Source organism: Labeo rohita, chromosome 6 (genome assembly GCF_022985175.1).
Source record: "Labeo rohita strain BAU-BD-2019 chromosome 6, IGBB_LRoh.1.0, whole genome shotgun sequence".
Taxonomy (NCBI): domain Eukaryota; kingdom Metazoa; phylum Chordata; class Actinopteri; order Cypriniformes; family Cyprinidae; genus Labeo; species Labeo rohita.
Genome location: NC_066874.1, coordinates 1515108 through 1541463, shown reverse-complemented (window position 1 = coordinate 1541463; position 26356 = coordinate 1515108). Strand labels below are relative to the sequence as shown.

At 35.0% G+C, this 26356-nt stretch overlaps 1 protein-coding gene across 1 annotated transcript in view; it reads left to right on the top strand.

Annotated features, from left to right (window-relative positions):
• plxna1b (plexin A1b) overlaps positions 1-26356 on the top strand; it is a 142251-nt gene that overhangs the window by 109835 nt on the left and 6060 nt on the right. Inside the window, exons 16-26 of the mRNA XM_051112164.1 lie at positions 2766-2933; positions 4521-4614; positions 6301-6534; positions 8775-8918; positions 11024-11258; positions 14147-14289; positions 14380-14636; positions 18354-18420; positions 22976-23122; positions 24135-24294; positions 24422-24525. Of these exons, the coding sequence (XP_050968121.1) occupies positions 2766-2933; positions 4521-4614; positions 6301-6534; positions 8775-8918; positions 11024-11258; positions 14147-14289; positions 14380-14636; positions 18354-18420; positions 22976-23122; positions 24135-24294; positions 24422-24525 (1753 nt within the window). The remainder of the gene's footprint in view (positions 1-2765; positions 2934-4520; positions 4615-6300; positions 6535-8774; positions 8919-11023; positions 11259-14146; positions 14290-14379; positions 14637-18353; positions 18421-22975; positions 23123-24134; positions 24295-24421; positions 24526-26356) is intronic.

Genomic DNA, 26356 nt, shown 5'->3' with positions numbered 1-26356 from the left:
GCCAGATGGGAAAATCAGACATACTTTATTACAAGTTCCTCAGTGTTATTATTGTTAATTAAATCTAAAGCTATTAAAAATCATTTTCGTTAATTGAAGTGAAGCTGAATTAGGAGATATTGCCTTGGCAACTAACTGAAATAAGATAATTACTTGATTTCAAATTAAAACACTTAAATCAGAAATAAAAATAAATTAAATCTGAATAGATTTTTTTAAATAAATAAAAACAACAAAATTACTAAAACTTGAACTCAAAATAAAAACTTAAAAATATAGCATAAAAACTAATTTTATAAACAATACTATATATAAAATAACACTCTATTTCCTATCACGCTTTAGAAAGCATAAGAAATTATATTCACTTAAAATCTCAAAATTCATCCTTTGAAAACCGTTTTAAAATCAGACATTGCATCACCATGGAAAATGTACGTCAAAATCATATTACAAAATGTTTTCATTCATGAATTATAAAAATGTAACTTTGGAAAGTGCATTTTCACGTCTGTGTTCAAAAATGAGTGTGACAGTTAAAGAATTAAGTACCATATTTAATCACAAAATCAAGAATTAAATGTTGCACAAAGAAATTAAAACATTATTTCCCCTCCAAATTTCACTACCTTAAATAGATCCGCATATTAGAATGATTCAGACAGATCATGTGACACTGAAAAATTCAGTTTCACATCACAGCAGTAAATTCTATTTTAAAGTATATTCAAATAGAAACCACTATTTTAAATTGCAATAATATTTCTGAATATTATTGGTTTTTTATGCATTTTTAATCAAATAAACACAGCCTTGACAAGCAGAAAAGCTTTTTTTTTTTTTTTTTTTTTTTACATTAAAATTATGATGATTAATGATCCCAAACTATATATATATATGTATATATATGTATTTGTATTTATGTATATGTGTATATATATATATATATATATATATATATATATATATATATATATATACACACACATATATGCACACATAAATTTCAAGCTAGTAAGAGGAATTCCTTCCCTTACCAGCTGATGCCATTGTTATATTGTGGTAATTTCATAGTACTTTATTTAAGATAAGACTTTATTATGTCAGAAAAATGATATTGTGCAGTAAATTTAAAACGGTGTGGTCATCAGGTGTTTAAAGTGACTGATTTCTTTTAGTCGTCAGGTCTGAAAGCAAACCGAAATGATTGATGTGTGTGTGTGTGTGTGTGTGTGTCTGAACCAGCCTCTCCACTAATGTGACGACAGTCCTGTCAAAATATGTCCAGAACTCAGCAGGTTTCACCACTGCATGTTGTGAACACGGTTGCCTAGGAAACACAGCAAGTGTTGAAGGACACACACGCGCACACACAGGCAGAGGACACGCACATGCATGTCTGATCAAACATGGGAACGAGCCTTCAGACTGAATCTCATCTTGCTCTTATGTCACATGACTAAATGCGCCGTCAGCCGTGCATGTGTTGGTTTGATCAGATTAAAGTCTGTCATGTTCGGAGTCGTCGCTCTGACTGATCTTTGAACCTCCAAACCTGATGCAACCTGATGAAACCGTGTTGTCTCATGCACGCATGATTGGCTTTATTCTTCCCTTCAGATGCAGTTCAAGTCAATGAGTTTTGAGTTATTGTTCTTATTCTGAGATCTAAAATGCATATAAATGAGTCAAATTTGACATATTTTTTTTTCCAGTCCACTTATAAATTTAGTCAGTCTTCCTTGCACAAAAAACAGTTGTAACGGAGCTGTTAATCAACATTTTCCCCTCTCTGATGATTTTTTTTCAATAGCTGAAGGTGAATACATAGCCCAATTGTATGCACAAAATACAAATAGAATAGAACAATTATTTAAAAAAATAAAATCTAATTTTAAATTGCATTAATAACTTTAAACTAAATTGCATTAAATTGCATGAATTAAATTAAATTGCATTAATTGTTAAATTAAATTAAATTTAAAAATTTTTAAAAAGTATATGGAAATATATAAAAATATAAAAAAAAATATTTAGGACAATATTTACTTTATTAGTCACGGTTATTTACAATTTAGTTGTTAATCACCCTTTTCCCCTTATTCTATTGAATTTTTCCTTTGCTAATGACCAATAAAATGCCCATATATGTGCATAAAATGATTTTAAATAAAAGTATAAATAAAAAAATAAAACACAAATAAAATCACAGTTTTTGAAATGAAATAAATTAGCACAATATTTACTACATAACGTTTGTAATTTAGTTGGGTATAACTAAAGAAAAAAAAATGTCTGTCTTTCTAATGGGTTTGTCAATGGCTGATTTGTGCATAATCTTTATATATTTTACATATTTTTAATATATGTGCATAAAATATTTATGAATAAAAGTATAAATAAAATATTAATTAAATAAATTACATCTAAAAATAGCCAAAATAAAATCAACATTTTTTAATGAAATAAATTAAATAAAATAGCAGTATTCACTACAGTATTCACATTTCGTTAGGTTTTTCTGTTCTGTCATTTGTTTTGACCAATAAAATACCCAAATACAGTACGTGCATAAAATCTAAAAATAAAAAACATAATAAAAAATAAATTAAAAGGAATCATTTAGTAACAGAAAATTGATTTGTGTTGTAAATGTTGCCATTTTTGACACATTAAACACTATTAAGACTAAGTTTTCTGTTGTTTTCTATTATTTTAACAGAAGTAAAGTAGTAAGGTTTTGCGGTTCTGTGTGTGTTTGACAGGCGAAGCGCCCGTGAGATCGTGTGTGTGACTCCGGCGGGTTTGGGTACAGGCGGCACTCCAGTCATGGTGGACATAAACGCGGCCGAGCTCAGAAACCCGGAGGTGAAGTTCAACTACACGGACGACCCCACCATCCTGAAGATAGAGCCCGACTGGAGCATCGCCAGGTCAGACTCATTAACACACTGAAACAATGTGTTCGTTTAGGTTTGATTCAGTGGTTTCTAAGTGAAAATAGTCCACTAGTGTGGCTCGCAGGTGCTTTGGCGTGAACGTTTGCAGCTCCGTCTCTGGAGGTTTGAGTAACATCACAGCCTGCAGACACAAATCTGACGGCAGAGAAATGCTGCAAACAGACTCGCACTGACGTCTAGAGCTGCGAAAAAGCATCTGACATCCACAGGGAGAGAGATGAAGAGAAAGAGACATGAGTGATGAAAGAGAGAAAGAGACAGGTGTGAAGAGAGACAGGTTAAGCAGGTTAATACTCCAGCGGGTAGCTTTTATGCTGGAAATTGTGGGAATTAGTTTACAACACTCAGAAGCAGCACTCACACACACAAATAACACAGCTGTTTCATCTTCACATGTCTGATGTGTTTCTTTTATTACATTGTAGTAAAATTAGTGCAGTCAATCGCGATTAATCCCATCCAAAATAAGTTTTAGTTTTTGTGTACTGTGTATGTTTATGTATATAAATACACACGTACAGTATATATTATATACCTGCATTTACATTATATATATTATATAATTTTTTATATTTATATTCATATTGATATTATATATAGATTTTTTTCAATATAATATATTTTCAATATAACATACTTTTCTTAAATGTATGCATGCATGTGTGTGCTTTTATATATGCATAATAAATATACACAGTGTACATTGTTTATTTTGATGCGATTAATCGTTTGACAGCACTAAAATACATGTTCGATTGTTTACAGTATCCTCATTAGTTCTACTGGTTTAATGTAGGTATGTATATGCATTATCATTGCAAATGTAGACATTTTTATTTGTGTTTTGTTTTTATTTGTGAAATTCTATCATATTGTACACCACCGGTCAAAGTTTGGGGTCAGTAAAATGTTTTTGAAGTCTCTTCTGCTCAACAAGACTGCATCAAAAATGCATTAACAACACTAAAATTGTGAATATTACTACAATTTAAAAAAGCCGTTTTCTATGTGAATATATTGTAAACTGTAATTTGTTTCTGTGATCAAAGCTGAATTTTCAGCATCATTACTCCAGTCTTCAGTGTCACATGATCCTTCAGGAATCATTCTAATATGCTGATTCGCTGCTCAAGAAACAATTCTGATTATTATCAGTGTTGAAAACAGTTGTGCTGCACAATATTATTTGTGAAAACTGTAAGACTTCTAAAGAACAGCATTTATTTGAAATATAATTGTTTTGCAACAATATAAATGCCTTTATTGTAATTTTGATCAGTTTAATGCATCCTTGATAAATGAAAGTATTTATCTCTTTCAGTAAATAAATAAAATATAAATACTAACCCCAAACTTTTCAGTGGTAGACTTCAGCTGTTTAAAATGACATATTTTACTTTCATCAGTTTAGAACATGATTTTAGTGCAGTAAAAGTGTTCAAATTGCGATTCAGCCAGAGTGGTTGAAGTTATTACAGAAGGAAATAAAAATGTTGTGTGAGGTGATTGATGTTTAATAGTTTTCTTCAGGTTTACATTGTTGTTTTTCCTCTTTCTTAGTGGTGGAACCCCGTTAACAGTGATCGGCAGCAACCTCGCCACCGTCAGAGAGCCGAAGATGAGAGCGAAATATGGCAGCGTCAATTCGGTCAACGTAAGTCTTTAACATACGCATTAATATTATTGGCAGGGGTGTACATAAGTGATCCGCAGTTCCCAAAATAAGAAAATGCTTTGTGTAAACAAGTTCAGAGCGTGCTTTTGCGTACCCACATTTTTGACAGCTGTTAATGCACAATTACCATTTTAGTTTGACAAACTGTAATACTGTATATCATTTCTATTTGAACTGAAAGCATAATAAGGCTGTTTGCTGGCGTTTTCAAAGCTAAATGCACAAATATAACATTTCATTCACTGTCTGACACTCTTTTCTGAAAGCTCTTTAATTGTAAGCGCTAAACCGGGGAACGCGTAACTTACATTACTTGCCCGCAACCAGGGTTGCCAAGTTTTCACAACAAAACCCACCCAATTGCTACTCAAAACTAGCCCAGTCGCTTTTCGAGATGGATCCTCTGTTAAAATTTGCATTCCGGGGACGTAAAATACATGTGTTTTTGTCAAGGTTCTTCTGGTAAGTTCACATTCCAGGGATAAATACAACATTATTAGGGTCACCTAAACCCACAGACATGAAAAACAACCCACAGCAACAGTGTTAAAGTAGCCTAATTCTATGGGAAACCTGTGGACTTGGCAACACAACCCACCCAAATAAAAGCTTGCTAATTTTAGGTTTGAAAATAATCAAAATTCAATTTTATTTTTAGGTTTACTATAAAATATTTGTATTTTTTTTTTTTTTTTAAATATAATAGTGTTGTTTTATTATTCTTTTGTTTATTAACTTGATAATTTTATTATTTTATTTGAAAAAAATACTAAATAAAGTCCAGTGATATTTTTATCACTATTCTTAATTTATTTATTAATTAATGGGTCACACAAATTTATTTATTAACTAATGGGTCACTATATGCATTATGAGAACCACGCTAAAAAAACTTATGTGCACCCCTGATTATTGGGTTTGTCCATATTATTCCTTATAGATTACCCAATAGATTAGCAATGGTTTATTATTTTAAGATTTTCAGTATTGCTACAAAAATATTAAGCAGCTTCACCATTGCTAATAATCTGAAATATTCCTTGATCAGCAAATCAGCATATTAGAATGATTTCTGAAGGATCATGTGACACTGAAGACTGAAGTAATGATGCTGAAAATTCAGATTTGATCACAGAAATTAATAACACTTTAACAGATATGCATATAGAAAACAGCTGTTTTAAATTGTAATAATTTTTTACAGTTTTTTACTGTATTTTTGATAAGTAAATGCAGCGTTGGTGAGCAGAGAACACAAATCTTACCAACCCCAAACTTTTGATTGCTGCAGTCTAGACTAGTTTTATGGTGTGTTTTAGTTCACTCTGAGCTCTAAAGCAGCATGAACAGACAAACAAGTGTGTTCAGCCGAAGGCCTGTGTGCCTGCACATGTTTTTCTTTGCGTATATGTGACATTGAATCACCTTTTCCCAGTTTAACCTTTAAAATGTCAACGGCTGACGGGATATAGAACATAAAATGGCTCTATAAAGCCCTGAGAAAGTCCCGCAGGGCCAGCGTGACCTTTTCTTCTCCTTGACCCGCTCATCTGAACAGCTCTGGCTGCTGTTTTCCTCCTCTCTACTTCTTGTGTCTTCTCTTTAATGGCTCTTAAGCAGTGTTAGTATCTTCAGTGATCATTGATGGTGTGCTGTCTCTCACAGAACTGCACTGTGCTGAATAACACCGTGATGGTGTGTCTGGTGCCGTCAGTGGCCGGATCCGAGAGGGTTTTCTCAGAGGTGGGCAGCGGGCCGGATGAGATCGGATTCATCATGGATAACGTTCAGACGGTCCTGGTGGTGAATGAGACCTTCAATTTCTATCCCGACCCTGTGTTTGAACCCTTCGGTCCGTCCATGCTGGAGCTCAAACCAGGATCTCCTCTTATACTGAAGGTGAGAGCGGGTGGAAAGGAGATCTCATTACACTTTTTGTAGTGGTTGTATTGTATTTCTTTATTTTTTTTTAGCATAATATTCCCCTTAGACCAACACTGGAAGCATAAGGCCTCCTGCATGTCTGCTATTACAGTTATACACAGTTTTTACAGTGCTCGAGAATAGCAGCACTGAAGTGAAATTTCTCAAATGTTATTATAGATAGAGGTTTTATAGTTAACTAAAACCATATAAAAAAAAACTAAAACCATTTGTTACTTGAAATAAAAATAAACGAGGACTGAAATAAAATTTATTTGCTAGTTGCCATTTCATCATTCATCATTTTTGTTTAGTTTAACTTGATATAATTAAAATAAACTAAGACTAAGATAAAACTAAGATAAAAAGTAATATAAAATATAATAAAATATAAATGTTAGGAAAAACTTTTTGTAAAGAAGTTTTTGTAAGGTACAAAAATCCCGAAAACTAAAGCGGAAATTAAAATAAAGCTCAATAGTAATTTAAGAAAATGTTTTTGTTACACAAGCTAAAAATAAAATATAATAAAATAAAAACCGATTAAAAATAATAAAAATATAATAGTATATTACATTAATACATTATTACTGTATGTGCATGCCAATTTTTTCGTGATACTAGGACAATTTGTAGTGTAAATAGTGCAAGTGCATTAACACTGAAAATTCCAACAAGTATAGAAGACGTCTCAAAGGATTTTTACACAGAATTTATCATACATCCTTTGTGCTACAGAAATGAATGTTTTGTATATGGCAGGTGGCAAAAACGAGACTCAAAGGATTGTCCTAAACCATTTCTAGACATCAGAATATCGTCGAAACTTAAGGGTGAACTTTTTAGACTTTGGCCAATAAGAAACTGCATAGCAACACCCTGGCAACCACTCAGAAAGCCTGCCATTGAGTCAGCGACACATTTACTTCAGGAAATACATAAATCTAGTTCATTAAAATGCTTGTATGGTTTTGAGTATCTACCTCACTCATGCACAGCATTAAATAATTTCAGAAAAATTACATGCGTCGGATTACCTGCAATTCAATTTCCCATGCAAACCCTTCTGGGTAATGCGCAGTATGAGTTGAGTCTACATGTTAAATGGAGCTCTTCAGTAACGCACGTCTCTAAATGAAGCATGCAAATATTTATGCATGGTTCTGCCTCCGGGTTTTGCCTTCCCATAAGCCCCTTGGGCGGAGAGAGATAGTGAGTATTGGAAATCATATGCTGCATCATATGCTCAGGTTGGAGAATACGCATAGGAATTTGACCATTCTAGTTCACGGCAGTGTTATTTTAGTATTATTTATCTATTAATATTCTGAATTATTTTTTATTTGAATATTTTCATTTATGTAAGTAATGTAATATTTAATTTAATATTTATTTTAGTAATTTTATGTGCTTTTGTAAATTTTTTTTATATTTCTTTTGAAAAATAGCTTTATTAATAATGTCGTTTTAGTCAAGTTAATACTTAAACTTATTTTAGTTTATATGTTTTCCAAGGAAATATTAGAATTTTCATTTACGTTTTTCATCTAATGTTTATATTTTATTTCAGCTTTTTTTTTTAGTTAACAAAAATGATTTTAGGTCTGGTTTCACAGACAGTGCTTAGACTAAGCCAGGATTAGGCCATAGTAATATATTAAAATAAATCATTTTTAAAAAAACGTACTTTACTGGTGTGCATCTTGAGACAAAACGAAGGCAAAACAAAGTTTCTTTCAGTTGAAAAAGCTCAGACTTACATTTTAGTCTAGGACTAGGCTTAAGCCTTTTCTATGAAACTGGGGGTTAACGTTTTAGTTTTAGTTAACAACTCTGGTTCATAGAATTGCATTCCACTTCAGATTCTGGTTCTTTAGTGATTTAAGGTAGAAAAACAATGCAGAAAATGTAGTTTAAGGTTTTGCTTAAACTAAAACAGTGCACACAAACTGCAGTTGCGCAGACTGATTTAAAGACTTGAGGTTTAGTTGTTAGTTTAGTTGAGGACTTGAGTTGTTAAACTGATTCAAAACCAAAAATGATGAATTTGAGACTAATTAATGTAAAAGGACTGATTCTTATAAGCCATAAAAGTCCAACTAGTGGTTGTTTTTGTACGTTTGTTTAGCAGGAAACACTGTCAGAGTATTTTAGGATGATGATCTGCATATAATATGATAAAAATAAATGCGTCTGTTTGTATGTTTGTGTTTTAGGGCAAGAATCTGGTTCCTTTGGCTCCTGGTAACTACAGGTTGAACTACACCGTTCTGATCGGTGACAAACCGTGCGTGTTAACCGTGTCGGAGACTCAGCTGCTGTGTGAATGGCCAGACCTCTCCGGCCAACATAAAGTCACCGTAAGTGTGTCATGCGACGATTCCCTTCTCTTCTTCTGTCTTAAAGCCCTCTGCGTTCTCTTTCCCACGACTATCACACCGTCTCATCCTATTCCTCTTTCTCTCATTCATCTTTATTCTTCTGCGTTTCAGCCCATGTTTCTCAGCATCAGATTACTGCTGGGAGTTTCTGTCGTTGCTCTCTGGGGTTTTGTTTTGTATTTATTTACACTGAGTTTGCAAAGAATCTGAGAAGCAGATCTGTATTTACATGTAGTCAGTTTCGTCTTTAAATAGCTGTCTTTATTTGCTGCACATGCACATTCAATTATGTTTTGAATGGAGTTATTAAAACATCACTCCCATGTTTTTTCCCATGCCGTCTGCTCTCTTTTTGTGTGAGATGCGCCTGAAGGGAGAACGACAGAGACGCTTCGACCCACATGTTTGTCCTCGACCTATATATTATGAACCATATCGAAGCTGTGTGACAGCCAGACACTGCCATTTAGCTACTGCTTAACTCCTGAAATAAAACTTCACACTCACCCGTTTAACCCTTTTTGCCTCCTAAACCCGGCCAAATGTGATCTACACTATTAAAGGGATAGTTTAGCTAAAAATTATAATTCTGCCATCATTTACTCACTGTCAAGCTGGTCTAAACCTTTGAGTTTCTTTCTTCTGTTGAGCACAAAAGAAAATATTTTGTCAAATGCGTGTAACCAGAGTCAGTGGGGACCAACAATGGTTTGGTTACCAACACTACCCTATAACACCCTCTAAAAGATCCGGTTTTATTTAAGAGATGTGTGATTATGGAGTATATTTCGGTGGTGCTGTGAAGTGCATTCACAATGGGTTTGTGGGATAGATTGTTATTGCAGTCAAAACTGTTTTAGTAGCTCATTTTGCACTTATATTTTCCTCTGAAGTCTTCTTATAATGGTTTAGTATTCTTGCACCAAGAATCATTTTCCAAGACATTTTCCTCCCTCTTTCTGATGTTTATAATTAAACATGCTTGTCTTTTATATGTACTGTAAATACGTATGATTGGCTGCGTTTTTGCATATGAAATGAGGAGCACCACTTTCTCATTTCATATGCAAAATATTCTTTCTTTCCCTCTAAAGATGCAGGTTTATTTGTGAGATGTGTAATTTTAGTGTCATTTGAGATATTCATAATGAGACTGTGGGATAGATAGTTATTGTAGTCACAACTGTTTTAGTAGCTCATTTTATACATTTTATATTTTCCCTTGAAGTTTACTTTTAGTTCTAGTCTAGGTTTCTTGAATAAAAACAATCATTGTTTAGTCTTTTCCACTGTCTTTTTTATGTTTAGTTTTTATGTTGTTTACAATTAAACATGCTGCTCATCCATATGCAAAGGACCTCTGTTATGATTGGCTGAAATTTTGCAGCACCATCACCTCATTTTTATATGCGAAATACATTTTCTTTCATGCTTTTGTGCCTTTTGCTTCTTTCTTTCTTTCTTTCTTTCTTTCTTTCTTTCTTTCTTTCTTTCTTTCAAGACCTCTAAAGATGCAGGTTTATTTGAGAGAGGTGTAATTTAGGTGGTGATTTGAGATGTTCATGATGAGACTGTAATGGATAGTAATGTAATAGATTGTTATTGTAGTCACAACTGTTTTAGTAGCTCATTTTATATTTTTCCTTGAAGTCTACTTATATTTCTGGTCTAGGTTTCTTGAATCAAAAACAATCATTGTTTAGATTTTATGTCTATTTTCCATGGTCTCTTTGATGTTTACAATTAAGCATACTGCTCTTCCATATGTAAATGGACTTATGATTGGCTGAATTATTGCATATGAAAATGAGGAAAATCAACTCTTCATTTCATATGCAAACAAGCTTTCATTTAATTTAGAAAAGTTTTTTGATTGGCTAAGTTTTTGCGTATGAAATGAAGAGTTAGTTACTTGTTTAGTTACAAGAACTATTATTTGTGGACTTGTTTCACCCAACTCTATTATTTTACTAGAAAGAGAAAGTTCTTGTTTCTCATGCAGTGGCTGTTTTGACAGCTGTCAGTCATCAGTGTGATATAATGATGTGCGGCACTCAGCATTTTTGTGTGTGTGTGTTGTGCAGATCCTGGCTGGAGGTTTCCGCTACTCTCCAGGAACTCTGCAGATCTACTCCGACAGCCTGCTGACACTCCCTGCCATCATCGGGATCGGCGGAGGAGGAGGCCTTCTTCTCCTCGTCATCATCATCATCCTCATCGCATACAAGCGCAAATCCCGTGACGCTGACCGAACGCTTAAGCGACTGCAGCTACAGATGCACAATCTGGAGTCCAGAGTCGCCCTGGAGTGCAAAGAGGGTAAATCAGCGTTAATACATCACTGCATTTCACCAGTGATATTTCTAACTTTCACACTCTATCATGCTTTTTTTCTGCTGCTCTTTCTTACTTTCATACTCTTTCTTTTATGCTTTCACACTGTGACTCTTTTGTGCTTTTTCATTTTCACTCTTTCTTTAATGCTTTCTTGATTTTGCACTTTCTTTTACCCTTTTTTTTGCTCCTTTCCGTTCTTTTTCATTTTCTCTTTTGCATTTTTTTGTGCACTTCATGTGTTCATTTTGCACTTGCTTTCTTGTGCACTTTTTTTTTCTTTTGTGATTTCTTTCACTTTTTCAAATTCTTTTTCACTCTTGCACTTTGTTTGAAGTGCTTTCTTCTGCACTCTTTCTTTAGCACTTTGTTGCATGCTGTCTTTCTTTCTTTTCACTCTTTCCTTCTTTCTTTTTTACACTTGCACTCTTTTGCATTTTCTTACATTTCTTTAAGTGTCTTTTGCACTTTATTCTCATGCTTTGTTTTCCTTTGTACTTTCTCCTTTCTTTTCATGCTTTCATTCTTTTGCTTTCTTCCTTTCTTCTTGCTTGTTTTTTTCTTCCTTCCTTTTTTTCTTTCTTTCTTTTGTGCATTCATTCTCACTTTCTTCATTCTCTTTTTCTCTTTTGCTGGTTCTTTATCTGTTCCTTTGTTCTCTTTCATTAATTTGTTAGCTCTCTCCATCTCATCACTCCCCTTCAATCTTTTCCAATTGTTCGCAATTGCTTTTCCTCATTTAATTTGATCTTCCTCTTCCGTTTGCTCGTCGCCCTCACTCTTTCTCTCTCTCTGTCTGATTGGCTTTGTTTTCTCTGGTCTCCTGTTAGCGATGACCTCATGATACACACATCATTTATCATACACACGCGCATGCACCAAACGCCCGTCTCATTCCCGCCGCGGTCACGAGGGCGTGAGACGAGTCGCCCATTATCTGTCTCTGTCGGGCCCGAGGTGACGACCTTGTCTGTCTCCAGACATGGAGAGAGGGATGAGGACAGGGAAGAGAGGATAAAAGAGATGGATAGCAAGAGGTGAGAGTGACAGGTCACTGATAAGTGATGAGGCGTCCTCCAGGATGAATAAAAAGAGGCAATAAATAACCACAACATCTAGATTGATTAGGTGAGTGGCAGCTGTAGCAGACTGGGTCAGAAGTTTGGAAACGAAAGCAAATATTCCTGATTTCCCACTTAGATTTATATGAAGGGTGGAGTGGAGACAGGGTTAGGGCCATGTGGTAGAACTGCTAGTGCCATTCATGGCCATCGGGCCATTTGTTTTAAAAGCTATCTCAAATCAGAAATCTCCAGTCCAGTTGGTCGGCTTTATGCAGTTTCCAGGAGTCAGTGCAGATTTATATCAGTCCAACAGGAAACAAAATTATGTACGACAAGCCACATCATATTCTCATGCAGTGAAAAACACATTGCGGAGCAAAGAGGACAATGACAACGTGTCGACAGACAAGATAGAGCAGGTTACTTTTGGTATGAAACGAAGTCTTAGCTTTTGAATGTTGTAAATTTTTAAGAAATTTAAACAAATATGGATTTGTGGCTCTTTAATGTGTTGTGACAGATCACTGTTGCACCTCAGTTCATGCAGCATGTTAACCGATCATCTCTTCCTCGTTACTAGTTATAGCACAAAATAAACATTGGTTTATTTGTCAAACAAAATGGCGAACGCCGTTATTATTGGTCAGATCACCTGTCAATCAAACTTCAGGTGAGGGGTAAATTTAACTTAAAAAAAAAAACCCTGTAAAATAAACAAAATTGTGACCCTGGACCACAAAACCAGTCTTAAGTGATATATTTGTAGCAATAGCCAAAACTACAGTGTTTTAATCAAAATGATACATTTTTCTTTTATGCCAAAAATCATTAGGATATCAAGTAAAGATCAAGTTCCATATAGATATTTTGTAAATTTCCTACCATAAATGTATCAAAACGTAATTTTTGATTAGCAATATGCATTGCTAAGAACTTTATTTGGACAACTTTAAAGGTGATTTTCTCTATTTTTTATTTATTTATTTTTAAATTTTGCATCCTCAGATTCCAGATTTCAAATAATTGTATCTCAGCCAAATATTGTCCTATTCTAACAAACCATTTATCAATGGAAAGCTTTGATTTTATAAATCTCAATGAAAAAATGATCCATATGACTGGTTTTGTGTTCCTTGGTCACAATTATACTTTATAAAGCACATTTTGATTAAGTAAACCTATTTAAGTATTTATCACAAGTAAAAAAATGTCAAAAACAAAGAAGGAAGTAAACACTATAATAATGTCTCTTTAATAACAATTCAAATGCATATTGTTAAATGCTGACAGTATGTTAAAGTGTTATAGTGTTTGACTTTCTGTTACTAATAGTAAAAAAGCAAATGATAAAATACTTTTTTATATACCGTTTACTTTCTTAGTTTAACAGTCCTGTCTAATAAATTATTAATAAACTAATGAAGACAGAGAATCCTGTGCGTCTTTGCTCAGGCTCTGCTGAAAATTAAAGTCCCACTTCCAACTCTCATCAGTCATATAGAAAAACTTATCGGACAAAAGGAGAGCATTAAAAATGGTATATGTTAGTGTTGGCCGCTAGCTGCCAGGGTGGTGTTGGTTTGGTTGCTAGGGTATTCTGGCTGTTTAGTTGGTTGGTTGCTTGTAGGGTATTCTTTGACCACATCACTACAAACCGAAATTCTGAAAGAAGTTCTAAAGAATGAGATTCTAAAGATTTTTTTTCTTCTGAGAGCGTTTTGTTGAGAATCTGGAGATCTTAGCTTCCATTCAGCGGTTCTTAAGCAGGATATTTGCATGACACAGATTTCTCTTTCACTGTGTTTCCAGCATTTGCGGAGCTGCAGACTGATATCCATGAGCTGACTCAGGATCTGGACGGAGCTGGAATCCCGTTCCTGGATTACCGAACGTACGCCATGAGAGTGCTTTTCCCTGGGATAGAGGACCATCCGGTGCTGAAGGAGATGGAGGTGCGAGCCATACCAATATGCTGAACGCCTGACCTTTAGATTTAACCCTGTCTAATGCTTTCGGCTGAACTGTATCTCTGTCTCTCTCAGGTGCCGGCGAATATGGAGAAGGCTCTGACTCTGTTTGGCCAACTCTTGAATAAGAAGCATTTCCTGCTGACGTTCATCCGGACATTAGAGGCCCAGCGCTCGTTCTCCATGCGCGACCGCGGGAACGTGGCGTCTCTCATCATGAGCGCCCTGCAGGGCGAGATGGAGTACGCGACGGGCGTCCTGAAACAGCTCCTGTCCGACCTCATCGACAAGAATCTGGAGAGCAAGAACCACCCCAAACTCCTGCTGCGAAGGTACGGCATGTTGCTGAACATCTGATGGTCTGCACTGCAAAAAATTATTACCTCAGGGTTTCATTCTTAAAACAAGATAGACAAACAAGTTTGTCTTATATTTATATCATATGATATGTTTTAGCAATATCACACAAGCAAGAGTGCTGTTTTTTCCCAAATATTTTCACAGTTGCAGGAAGTTAATATTGTTTTAACTTTTAGACACTGTTTTGTCTGTTTATTTAGCAAATAAAAATAGTTCCAAATATAGCTGCACGCAACGATTGCCGGGCTTCAACCTCTTTAAGGCATTTAAGAACATATGAAAAAAGTCATTTATTGTTTAGCAATTATTTAGCAAGCCTGTAACCACCAAAATCAATGACTTACAAAGCATTTTTGGCAAATCCAGGTAATTTGACATAGAAATAGGATGTTTTTTTAACGTTTATGACTGTTATAGCTCCGGGTGTGGTCTGATCTCCTTAAAACTTTGCATGCTTGTTTAGAATCACCTGTTGCATGTGCTCAGCAGGTTTCATGAACTTTTGAGTTTTCCTTTAGGCTTTATAGGATTTTGTGTAAATTTGGACAGACCCCTTTCCTAAATGTTCCCATTGTACTTTTTTTTTTGATAAACATTGACCGTGAGAGTCCAGAGAATTGTACACAGTGGTTTTTTCCAGACTGAGGGAAAAACCTAGGACTAGTTTGCAGAAGTAAATTTTTTACATCTTCTCGATCATTTACCAAACAATTTGACAGCAGTGGTTCTAGAGGCACAGTTTTCCGGAATGAGGAGTTCTATCATATGATAGAAATATCGCGTATGTGCAAAAACTGCAATTGTTTATGCCCTTGAAAAATGCGATATCGCCCTACCCTGTAGCCGATTTCTTTCAAATTTCTCACAGACCTTTGGGGCCGTGAGTCAAACAAGCCCACCAAGTTTCATTCCAATCGGCCTCCGATAACCTTGTCTAATAGGTGCCCGAACTTCATCGGCCAATGGTGGCCATGGTTTTTTTTTTTTTTTTTTTTTAGATACGGAAATGTCCTTGTAGACCCTTGTGGCACTTCAGACCACGATCATGCTTAATAATTCCTGTGGATAGGGCCAATGGTTTGCATAGTTATAGCCATTTTTAAGGTTTTTCCCTCTTATAGCGCCACCAAGTGGCCAAGCTCCGCATTTTTTCTTACTGTGACTTCAGATTGAGCTCTAACATAGTTGTTCTGAGTTTGGCGGAGATATCTCATTTGGTTAAGGAGTTATAGGCATTTTACTAAAGTTGAGTCGAAAGTTCAACTTTATTTTTTCTGATAATTATTGAAATTCACTCGCCAGAGAATCTTTTTGCACTGTTTGGTTCCGATTGGATGAAAAACCTAGCAACACACAGCAGTGATTTGTTACTAAATGAGTCCATGGTTTTGAATAAATCGAAAGAGTTGATGATTCAGTGACTTTTTTTGTAATATCTATCCAATAATTTTCTCATTTAACACAATAATGACATAATTCATGTGCGAATAATTTGTAATTAGATGAATTAATCGGCACATCGTAACCGTAACTAGATTAAACATTTTAATCACTTGACAGCCTTAATGTATCAAAATTAAGAGAGTTTAGGTTAAAAACCGAGAAAAAAAAAAGTGGTAATATGGTCAGGAAAAATTTAATTCAAATGGAAAAGTTTATTTTTACCCCATCAACAGATATTTTTTTCTTGTTTTAATCATAAACTCAGCATAAACAAGACTTGTCATTTTGCTTTTTATTGAATGTTTAGATATTTGTGCTGAAATACAAGACAGAAATATAAAGGAAATCATTTTTTGCACTCTAATGACTTGCCGTTCAAAAGTTCCCACGTCGCACCTGGTTAGGACACGGTGTTAATGGACACGATGAAAGTGATGAGGATGAGTTTGACTTCCAGGGGTCACATTTGCTCTCCCATCATCATTCTCCATCCCTCCATTTCTCGGTTTGCCCTTTCGCATCCGTCCCTCTGTTTCTGTCAGATGATATTACACACCTGAGCACACACTTGTTCCCCGCGGAGCGCCGGCGTGAGGGAGGAGCGCTGTGGGAGATGAAGCTCCTGGAGGAGACGTGACAGGAGAAGGATAGACGTGATGAGAGACTGAGGGCGAGACGTGGAGGAGTTGATGACTTTAGTCAGAACATGCTGCTGTAATCTCTCGTTTCAGCTCATGTCAGTCTTGAATCAATATCACAGAAAACAAATCAACGCTTTGTGAAATGGCTTTTTGCATTTCAATGTTTCATCCGCAGTGCAAATCCTTGACTTCGGCTTTATTTATAAAGAAAGTACAAAATCACATCCTCAAATACGTTTGGCTAAATCTAATAATAGCACGTTAGGGGACATTTTCCATTTACTCCAAAATTAATAGGAGGAAAAACATTTGCATAAAGAAAATGAAGCCTATTTTTAGGACCATTCAGACGTGACATTATTTGCATGACAATTAAGCATTTTTCATACTGATTACAGTAGAAATGGCTGTATGAAAGTGCTTTGTTTAATTGGTTAATATACAAAAATATGCTAATTCTATTCAGAGGTTTCTGCACCATTATAGTAATGAAAAATAGTTTAATTGTCATTAAAATAATGTCACTATAATATTTGTCATTGGTCCTTAATAGGCTTAATTTTTAGGCTTTTCTTTATTTATTAGCTTGTTAATGTATTTATTTACTCACTAATATATTATTATTATTATTATTATTATTATTATTATTATTATTATTTTATTATTATTATTTTATTTTTTTATTATAATTTATGTGATTCATACCTATATTTAGCAATATTTCAAAAATGACTGTTATTGTCTGTTTTGAGTTGACTGTACTGATCTCTCATCTAGTTTGGCTTTCGAGTGTTTTTTTTTTTTCCTCTGTAGATTCACAGTTTCTGTTCCTCACATGACAAACATCACCTGAAGATCAAAAAGATGTGAGCAGTCAAATCTCAATCTTTCACCCCTCCAGAAACATTTCCAGCACACTATTCGCAGGTTTTTTTTTTTAATAACTCCTCACGGTGTGTCATTCACGCCAAGCTTATCGTTTTCCTCCGCATCTGTCTTGGCGTCAGAACGGGCGAATAATTCAGCAGAGATGTTAAAAACAAACATATTTCACCAGATTCCCCGTCTACGCCTCCTCTCGTACGCCGTGAGCAGATTAGCGCTAATAAGGTCCGTTAATTACCAAGCCGTGTAATTAGCCTCATTCCGAGGGACTTTTTTCGGAGGGTTGTTGTTGTGTGCCAGGTTTCTGTTTAATGACAGAAGATACGGAATATTTTTAATTGGTGTTTTCTTAATGAAGTTTAGTGGTTTGCTTTGCGGGGGAAGAGAGAGCAGCACTTTGGTTTGTTATTAATGCTAAATTATTATCGCGCGTGCTTTGCGCACGGGCCCTTTGAAGGTTTTTCCCCGAGCCGCTTCACCACCACTGGCGGAATAATTCGGCCGCGGCACTTTGATGTCAAATGGGAGTTTAATACAACATCCCCCCCCGAAAGATGTTGGTTATCGGAATGGCTGTTTTTCTTGTTGTGAGACTTGGGAAACTGGGGAATGAAGAAGCCTTCAAAGCATCGTTCTCTGCTCTTAAAGGTTACCTCAGGGACTCCGACACCCAAGTAAATAAATCCTTGACATTTATTTTTTACTCTGTTTCCCCCTCAGGACTGAATCTGTGGCTGAGAAGATGCTAACAAACTGGTTTACTTTCCTCCTCTACAAGTTTCTTAAGGTGAGTGGAAGGAACTGTATGACTGTTTATGTGTATCTTGTGCAATTTTACTCACTATATGGTTCCCCTGCTAACAAAAAATAGGTTTGCTGGTCTTGTTTACTGGTCTCAGAGAGGTTTTGTCACATGTTCTATTTATATTATGTTGGACACAATAATGTTTACACTGCAAAAATGCTTTTTGTCTTGTTTTATACCCAGATAGCTATAAATTATTAAATCAAGAAGGATTTTCTGGACAAGTAAAAAATTGTCTTGTTTTCAGGAAAAAAAAAAAAAAAAAAAATTAAGTGCGTTTTTGCTTGAAACAAGCTAAATAATCTGCCAATGGGGTAAGCAAAGTAATCTTGTTTTCTGTTTGAAATAAGATTATTTTGCTTACCCCATTGGCAGATTATTTAGCTGTTTTCTGAAAACAGGATAATGTTTACTTGTCTAGAAAATCTTTCTTGATTTAATAATTTGAGATATTTTGGCTGGAAACAAGACAAAAAATCTAAGTAAGAAAAGCATTTTTGCAATGTATGCAGTTTCATGCATTTATTAACATAAACATTTATACGCTACCATTTTATTCATCAAAGAAGCATTAAATTGATCAAAGTGAAGGTAGAGACAGTACAGAATATATAACTGTTTTCAACATTGATACTCAGAATTGTTTGTTGAGCAGAAAATCAGCATATTAGAATGATTTCTGAAGGATCATGCAACCCTAAAAAGACGAATAATGATGCTGAAAATTCAGCTTATATCACAGGAATAGATTACATTTTAGCGTATATTCACATAGAAAACAGTTATTTTAAAATTGCAATAATATTTCACAATTATGCTGTTTTAACTATTTTTGATCAAGTAAATGCAGCCTTGGTAAGCATTTAAAGTCTTACTGACCCTTCGTAATGTACGTTTTGTATATTTGTAAAATTAAAAATTATGTAAAACTAATGTTATTGTTATAATGTTATAAAATTATGTAAAACTAATGAGTATGACACAACAAAATATTGACCAGATGTAAAGAAAATTTTCATGAATAGACAAAAACCAGTAAACCACTTCAGGTGGATTTTTTTTTTTTTTTTTTTTTGAATAGGATCATGAGTAAATGAATAAATGCAGTGTTTTTACAAGATATTCATGTCTGTCTTTTTTCAGTTGCAGAGAAATTAAGTTTTTTGAGAAGAACATTACAGGATTTTTCTCCATATAGTGGGCCTTAATGGTGCTCAACAGGTTAAAGGTTAAAAATGCAGTTGCAGTGCAGCTTCAAAGGGCTCTACACGATCCCAGCCGAGGAAGAAGGGTATTATCTAGCAAAACGATCTGTCATTTTCTTTAAAAAAAATATATATTTATACACTTTTTAACCTCAAATGCTCATCTTGTCTAGCTCTGCACTCTGGTTCAATACAGTAAGGGTATGTCAAAAAACTACAATCTCATTTTTCTCCTCTAACTTCAAAATCGTCCTACATCAGTGTTTTACCTTTTTTGTAAAGGCCATTTGATCTTCTTTGCATGTTCACTTTGTAAATGCTGGGTTGGTCCTTCTGTAGCGATGTAGAACGATTTTGAAGTTGGAGGAGAAAATGACATGGGAGTTTTTCGACATACCATAAACTGTATTGACCCGGAGTGCACAGAATATGCATGTGCATCACAGAGCTAGACAGGACGAGCATTGTAAATGTTTTTAGAAAATAACCGATCGTTTCTCTAGATAAGACCCTGATTGCTCGGCTGGGATCATTTGGAGCCCTTTGAATCTGCATTGAAACTGCATTTTTAACTTTCAATCCATTGAGCACCATTGAATTCCACTATATGGAGAAACGTTTTCCTCAAAAAATTTAATTTCTTTGCGACTGAAGAAAGACATGAACATCTTGGATGACATGGGGGTGAGTAAATTATCAGGAAGTGGAGTAATCCTTTAAGATCCAGACACCCTCTGTGCACATCATGTTGCTGTTAAATTATTATTTCACCTTGAGTTTGTTTGTGGCCACGTCTTGAGGTTCAGATACAAGATAGACAGATGTACCTTATCATTCCCGGAGGGGAAGTTCATTATTACAATCTTTAAGAACCTGCATTAATATAAAGAGCTTTCATAAACACACTCGAGTGAGGGGCGTTGTGTGTGTGTGTGTGTCGTCTCTTGCTGCTCATTAACAGCTGTGTGTTTAATTATCCCTTGTGCTAATGAGCCCAGCATGGCAGGGCCGGCATATGGATGGGCCGCACCGTCCCGCTACGGATCCCAGTGAGGGACACAAGAGACAACAAACATCTAGCACGAGTCACACGGCTGTTTGTCATTCAGTGTTTTCACCTGAGAGCGCGAGCGATGCTGATTAAAGTTGTCTGAGACTTATATGGTTTAATTACTTTGGGTGATTAGCCGTAAGTCTTAAAGAAGCGGCTTTTGCGACACATTTAACTTTAATAATGTGGCAAATTTTCAAAGTGGTTCCTGAACACGCCCCCCGTCTACCATTGGCTAGTTAAACCGATAGCCACGCCCACAATATTCACCATTGGTTCAGCTGCGTGAATGTTTTGAAAGCAGTGTTACACTTTTATTTCTTCTGCATATTAAGCTGAGACACAAGAAGGTATTTTAACCATTATAAAAAGAACATTTGAGCAATGTGATGCGTTTGCGCGTTCATTTGGGCACATTTGCATCAGACAACAGAGGCACACTCCCAGGAGACAGACGGGACTGATAGAACGAAGATGATGATCAAATTAGTGAGACGGAGACGAGAAGAGCAGCAGTTGTGAATGATGAAAGCCAGAGAATGTGTGTAGGAGGACGACACAAGAAAAGCGGAGAGAGAGAGAGGCGTGTGATTGGCTGTTTGACACGTATCACGCTCTGAAGTGTTTCTCCAGCTCTCTCCTCCACAGTCATTAGCCTTCTATTAACCCTCCATCGCTCGTCTGCTCGCCTCGGGTCTGCTCACGTGCCCCGTCGCTCATTTCCACGTCTAAACAGCTGCTTTTACGCGGCTGACGCTCCTGGGAGTGGCAGGAGTTCTCTGTGTTTTGTCTTGTTTATGTTTGTAGGAGTTGCACATTAGATCTTCAGGAGGTAATAGACTCATCTCTAAACTTTGAAAGGAGCTGTTTGATTTTATGTTCACTCTCATTGAAGCACTAATGATAATTTTACATAATGTCTGCATATGTGATTAGAAACCAAATATGAAGGCCAGAGAGCAAAGACACATTTGATATTATGGTCAGAAGTTATTGAAGTATATACAAAATTGTGACTGAACAGGAAAGTGAAGTGGCTGGAGTAGATGTGCAACACGTCAAAAATAAAACCGGGTGTGACGCCGCTAACACAATGTGACTTGTCTGTTTTGCACTCATTTCATGGTCACATGAGGTGATTTTGAAAGCGGTGGAGTGCTGTGAAATGGGCAGAACGAAAACGAGAGGGACGAGTAAAAATATATCCACAAGTGTCAATCATCGGGCAAAGTGGAGAAAATGACCACAATCGGCAAAATTGGAAGAATAGATGCTGCAGACGCGGTTATCCAGTGGTGGAAAACTTCCTCGATTACACAGTTATGGTGACACTTTAGTTATAAAAGCCCCCAGGACCACAAATGGATGTCATTTGGGACACGTCCCCAGATTGTCCTGCTGTCCACATGGAGTTTGAGGGTTATGGGCCACACCTAAACATTTAATTTGATCAAATCTGTGAAATAGGTTTAGAAATCAACTATCTCAACATTTTTTTTTTCCAATTATTATGTAAATTGTGATGTATTTGAAAGTCCTTGAAGGGATAGTTCACCTAAAATAAAAACTCATCATTTAACACACCTTCAAGTCGTTCCAAACTAGTACGAACCTCTTTCTTCTGTTGAACACAAAAATATTTTGAAGAAAGTCAGTGGGGAAACTGTCTGGTTACCCACATTTTTCAAACTACCTTCTTGTAAGTTCAACAGAAAAATGAAAGTCATACAGGTTTAGATCAACCTGAGGGTGAGTAAATGATGGCAGAGTTTTCATTTTTGGGTGAACTATTCCTTTAACTATGGAAAAGCTCATTAGGAAAAAGCTGTTTTTGTTTTTTGTTAGGCACACAGTTATTTTCACATAAAGTAACGCTTTTTATATTACCACCTTCAGTTCTCACAAAATATAAAAATCACATGTTGTGTAAATCCCATGACGATCGGTTGTTCGTTATTGACATCACTGCTGTTTAAATCTCAAAATGCTGCTTCCAGGTTTGAAATGGAGAAAACAAAGGATTAATTTGCTCCATACCGCCCTGATTTAAAAGCTAAAACATGAATTGGCTTGTTACAGCTCCTCCTAGAGGCAGGCAGGTGTGGTTGCGCAAGTTATAGGTGGGATTTGGGTCTGTTTTAGGACATGAAAATGATCCAAACATTTTCCGTTATATAAATATTCAAGTGCTTGCATTGAGAGTGTGTGTTCATGTGTTATTCTGAGGTCTAATCTCACTCTCTATTATCTGTCCTGTGTGTGTGTGTGTGTGTGTGTTCAGGAGTGTGCAGGTGAGCCTCTCTTCATGCTGTATTGTGCTATAAAGCAGCAGATGGAAAAAGGGCCAATAGACGCTATCACTGGAGAGGCCAGATACTCACTCAGCGAGGATAAACTCATCCGACAACAGATCGATTACAAAACACTGGTCAGTCCCGACTCAAAATCAACAAGTAACGGCTGTGAATGAGTCAGAAAAAAAACTTTGTATTGCATTTTGTCATAGTTTTCTGTGTTATATAAAGCCCATTTTTGGCCCTGAATAAAAACAAAAAGACAATTGTGACTCTATCTCACAATTATTTTTTTATTCCCTTGGAATTGCATTATAAAGTCAGAACTGAGGGATATAAACTCGCAATTCTGACTTTTTTCTTACAGTTCTGACTCTGAACTTTTTTTTTTTTTTAAGAGTTTGTCTTGCAACTCTGACTTTGTTCTTGCAATTCTGACTTCCTTTTTTAGAAATGCATGATATAAACTCTCCAGCAAACTTCCAGTTGCGAGTTATAAAGTCCAATTCTGAGGGAAAAAGATTATTTTCTTGAAATTGCGAGTTTATCTTCCAACTCTGATATTTTTCTTACAATTCTGACTTTTTTCTCACAATTGCAAGTTTGTCTTGCAACTCTTGACTTTCTTCTTGCAATTCTAACTTCCTTTCTCAGAAATGCATGATATAAACTTTCAATTGTGAGTTATAAAGTATAATTTTGATGGAAAGAGACTATTTTCTTGCAATTGCGGTTTATCTTGCAACTCCTCTTTGTCTTACAATTCTGACTTTTTTTCTCACAACTGCGAAATTTGCAAGATAAAACTCGCAATTGCTAGTTATAAAGTTCAATTCTGAGGGCAAAAAATATTTTCTTTCAATTGTGAGTTGTGACTATTATTTGCAATTGCATGTTATCAAGTAAGACTTCAACTGCGAGAAAAAAGTTTTAGATTTAAAAGTCGCAATTACCTTTTTTATTCAGCGATGGAAACAAGCTTCCAAAGTATTGCTTGTTTTAAGTGTTAAAAACAATAATTATATTCAGCTGTAGTTGAATAGGTTTATTGTAGGAGTTTAATTTGTTTTAGTAGACGGTGTTTATGTGATTTATTTATGTGGGAGTGTCTTTTAATGCTCTTAAATATGTACCCCTGATCTGCAGACGCTGCACTGCATTAACCCAGAGAATGAGAACGCAGCCGAGGTCACCGTTAAGTGCCTGAACTGCGACACCATCACACAGGTCAAAGAGAAGCTGCTGGATGCCGTCTTTAAAGGCACTCCGTACTCACAGAGGCCTAAAGTCGGAGACATGGACCTCGGTATGAATATAATGAATGCAGGAAAACCAAGCTGGTTTATTGTGGTTGCAATGTGGTCTACCATCTTGAGCATGATGTTTGACCTCAACCCCGCCGGCTGATTTTGATGTATGTTTTCTCTAATCAGAGTGGCGTCAGGGTCGCATGGCTCGTATCATTCTCCAGGATGAGGACGTCACCACAAAAATCGACAACGACTGGAAGCGTCTCAACACACTGGCACACTATCAGGTAACCGCAGTGGCCTCGCCGCATCCTCTGCCAGGTTACTATGGCAATACCTCTACACCCCGCTGCCCAGTAACCATGGCAACCCCTCAGCAAGTTACTAGGTAACAATTGAAGCATTTTAACACATAGCGCACGAACAGGTAACCGTAGCAACACTTCACAAAACATAACCACAAAAGCAGTGATGGTCAGTGGGGGATGCTTTGATATAGATATATTCATTAATATCGATATTTTTTGTTATGGCTGATATGATGACCAAAAAAAGTATGTTTTCTAGAAAAAAATAAATGTTTTTACAAATATAAAAATGTAACATTAAAGTAATATTTAAAAAAAAAAAAAAAAAAAAAGATTTGTACATGCTCTTTTACATGATCTTTACAAAATTAGTTTTAAAATGCAATTTATTTAGAATTTATGGAATTTATTTTCTTTTTATTTAGAATATAATTGATATGATGACCGAAGTTCATCATATTCTAACATTTAGAATCTAGTATTTTACTTTTATTTAAACAAATGTACACGTGTACATGTTCATGTTTACAAAATTAATTTTAGAAATTATATTTGTACATGTTTGTTTTTACAAAGTTAGTTTTAAAATATGAAATTTATTTAAAATTTAGTGCTGATGACTGATTATAACATTTGTAATTCTGAGCTTACAAAAAAGCTCTAGAATTTAGAATCTAGAATTTTACTAAATTATCTTTATAAATGTACAAGTTTGCATTAAAGAATTTTACACTTTCATGTTTACAAAATTAGATTTGTACATGGTTTTTACAAAGTTAATTTTAAAATATAGAATTTATTTTGATGATCAAATTTATAATGAGCTTACAGAAAAGCTCTAGAATTTAGAATCTTGAATTTCACATGACTTTGTTTACAAAAGTACAAGTTTTACATTGAAGAATTTTACATTTTTGTATTTACAAAATTGTAAATTAGATTCATACGAAGTAGATTTATACATGTTCATCTTTTACTGTATAAAATGTATTTAGAATTAATGTCTGATAACTGATATGATGACCAGAATTATAAGTCAGCAAAGCTGTAGAATTTGGAGTATACATTGTAGAATTTTACATTTTCATGTTTAAAAAAATGTTAATTTTACACATTAGATTTGCATAGTTTGTTTTTACAAAGTTAATTTTATAATACAGAATTTATTTGATTTTACGGTCGATGAACGATGATCAAATTTGTAATTCGGAGCTTACAAAAAAAGCTTCAGAATTTAGAATCTAGAATTTTTCTTTACAAATCTACAAGTTTACAATGAAGAATTTTACATTTTCTTATTTACAAAATTGTAATTTTGGAAATTAGATTTGTACAGTTTTTACAAAGTTAATTAAAAAAAAAAAAAGAAAGAATTTTACATTTTCCTGTTCACGAAATTGTCAATTAGATTTATACAAAGTAGATTTATACATGTTCATCTTTTACTATATAAAATGTATTTAGAACTAATGTCTGATAACTGATATGATGACCAGAATTATAAGTCCGCAAAGCTGTAAAATTTAGAATCTAGAATTTTACATGATGTTACATTGTAATGTATTTTGCATGAAGTTTACATTGTAGAATTTTGCATTTTCATGTTTACAAAATTGTTAATATTAGAAATTATATCTGTACATGTTTGTTTTTACAAAGTTAAATATAGAATTTATTTTGATTTTAGTCAATGAACGATGATCAAATTTATAATGCGCTTACAGAAAAGCTCTAGAATTTAGAATCTAGAATTTTACGTGACTTTGTTTACAAATGTTCAAGTTTTACATTTGAAGAATTTCACATTTTC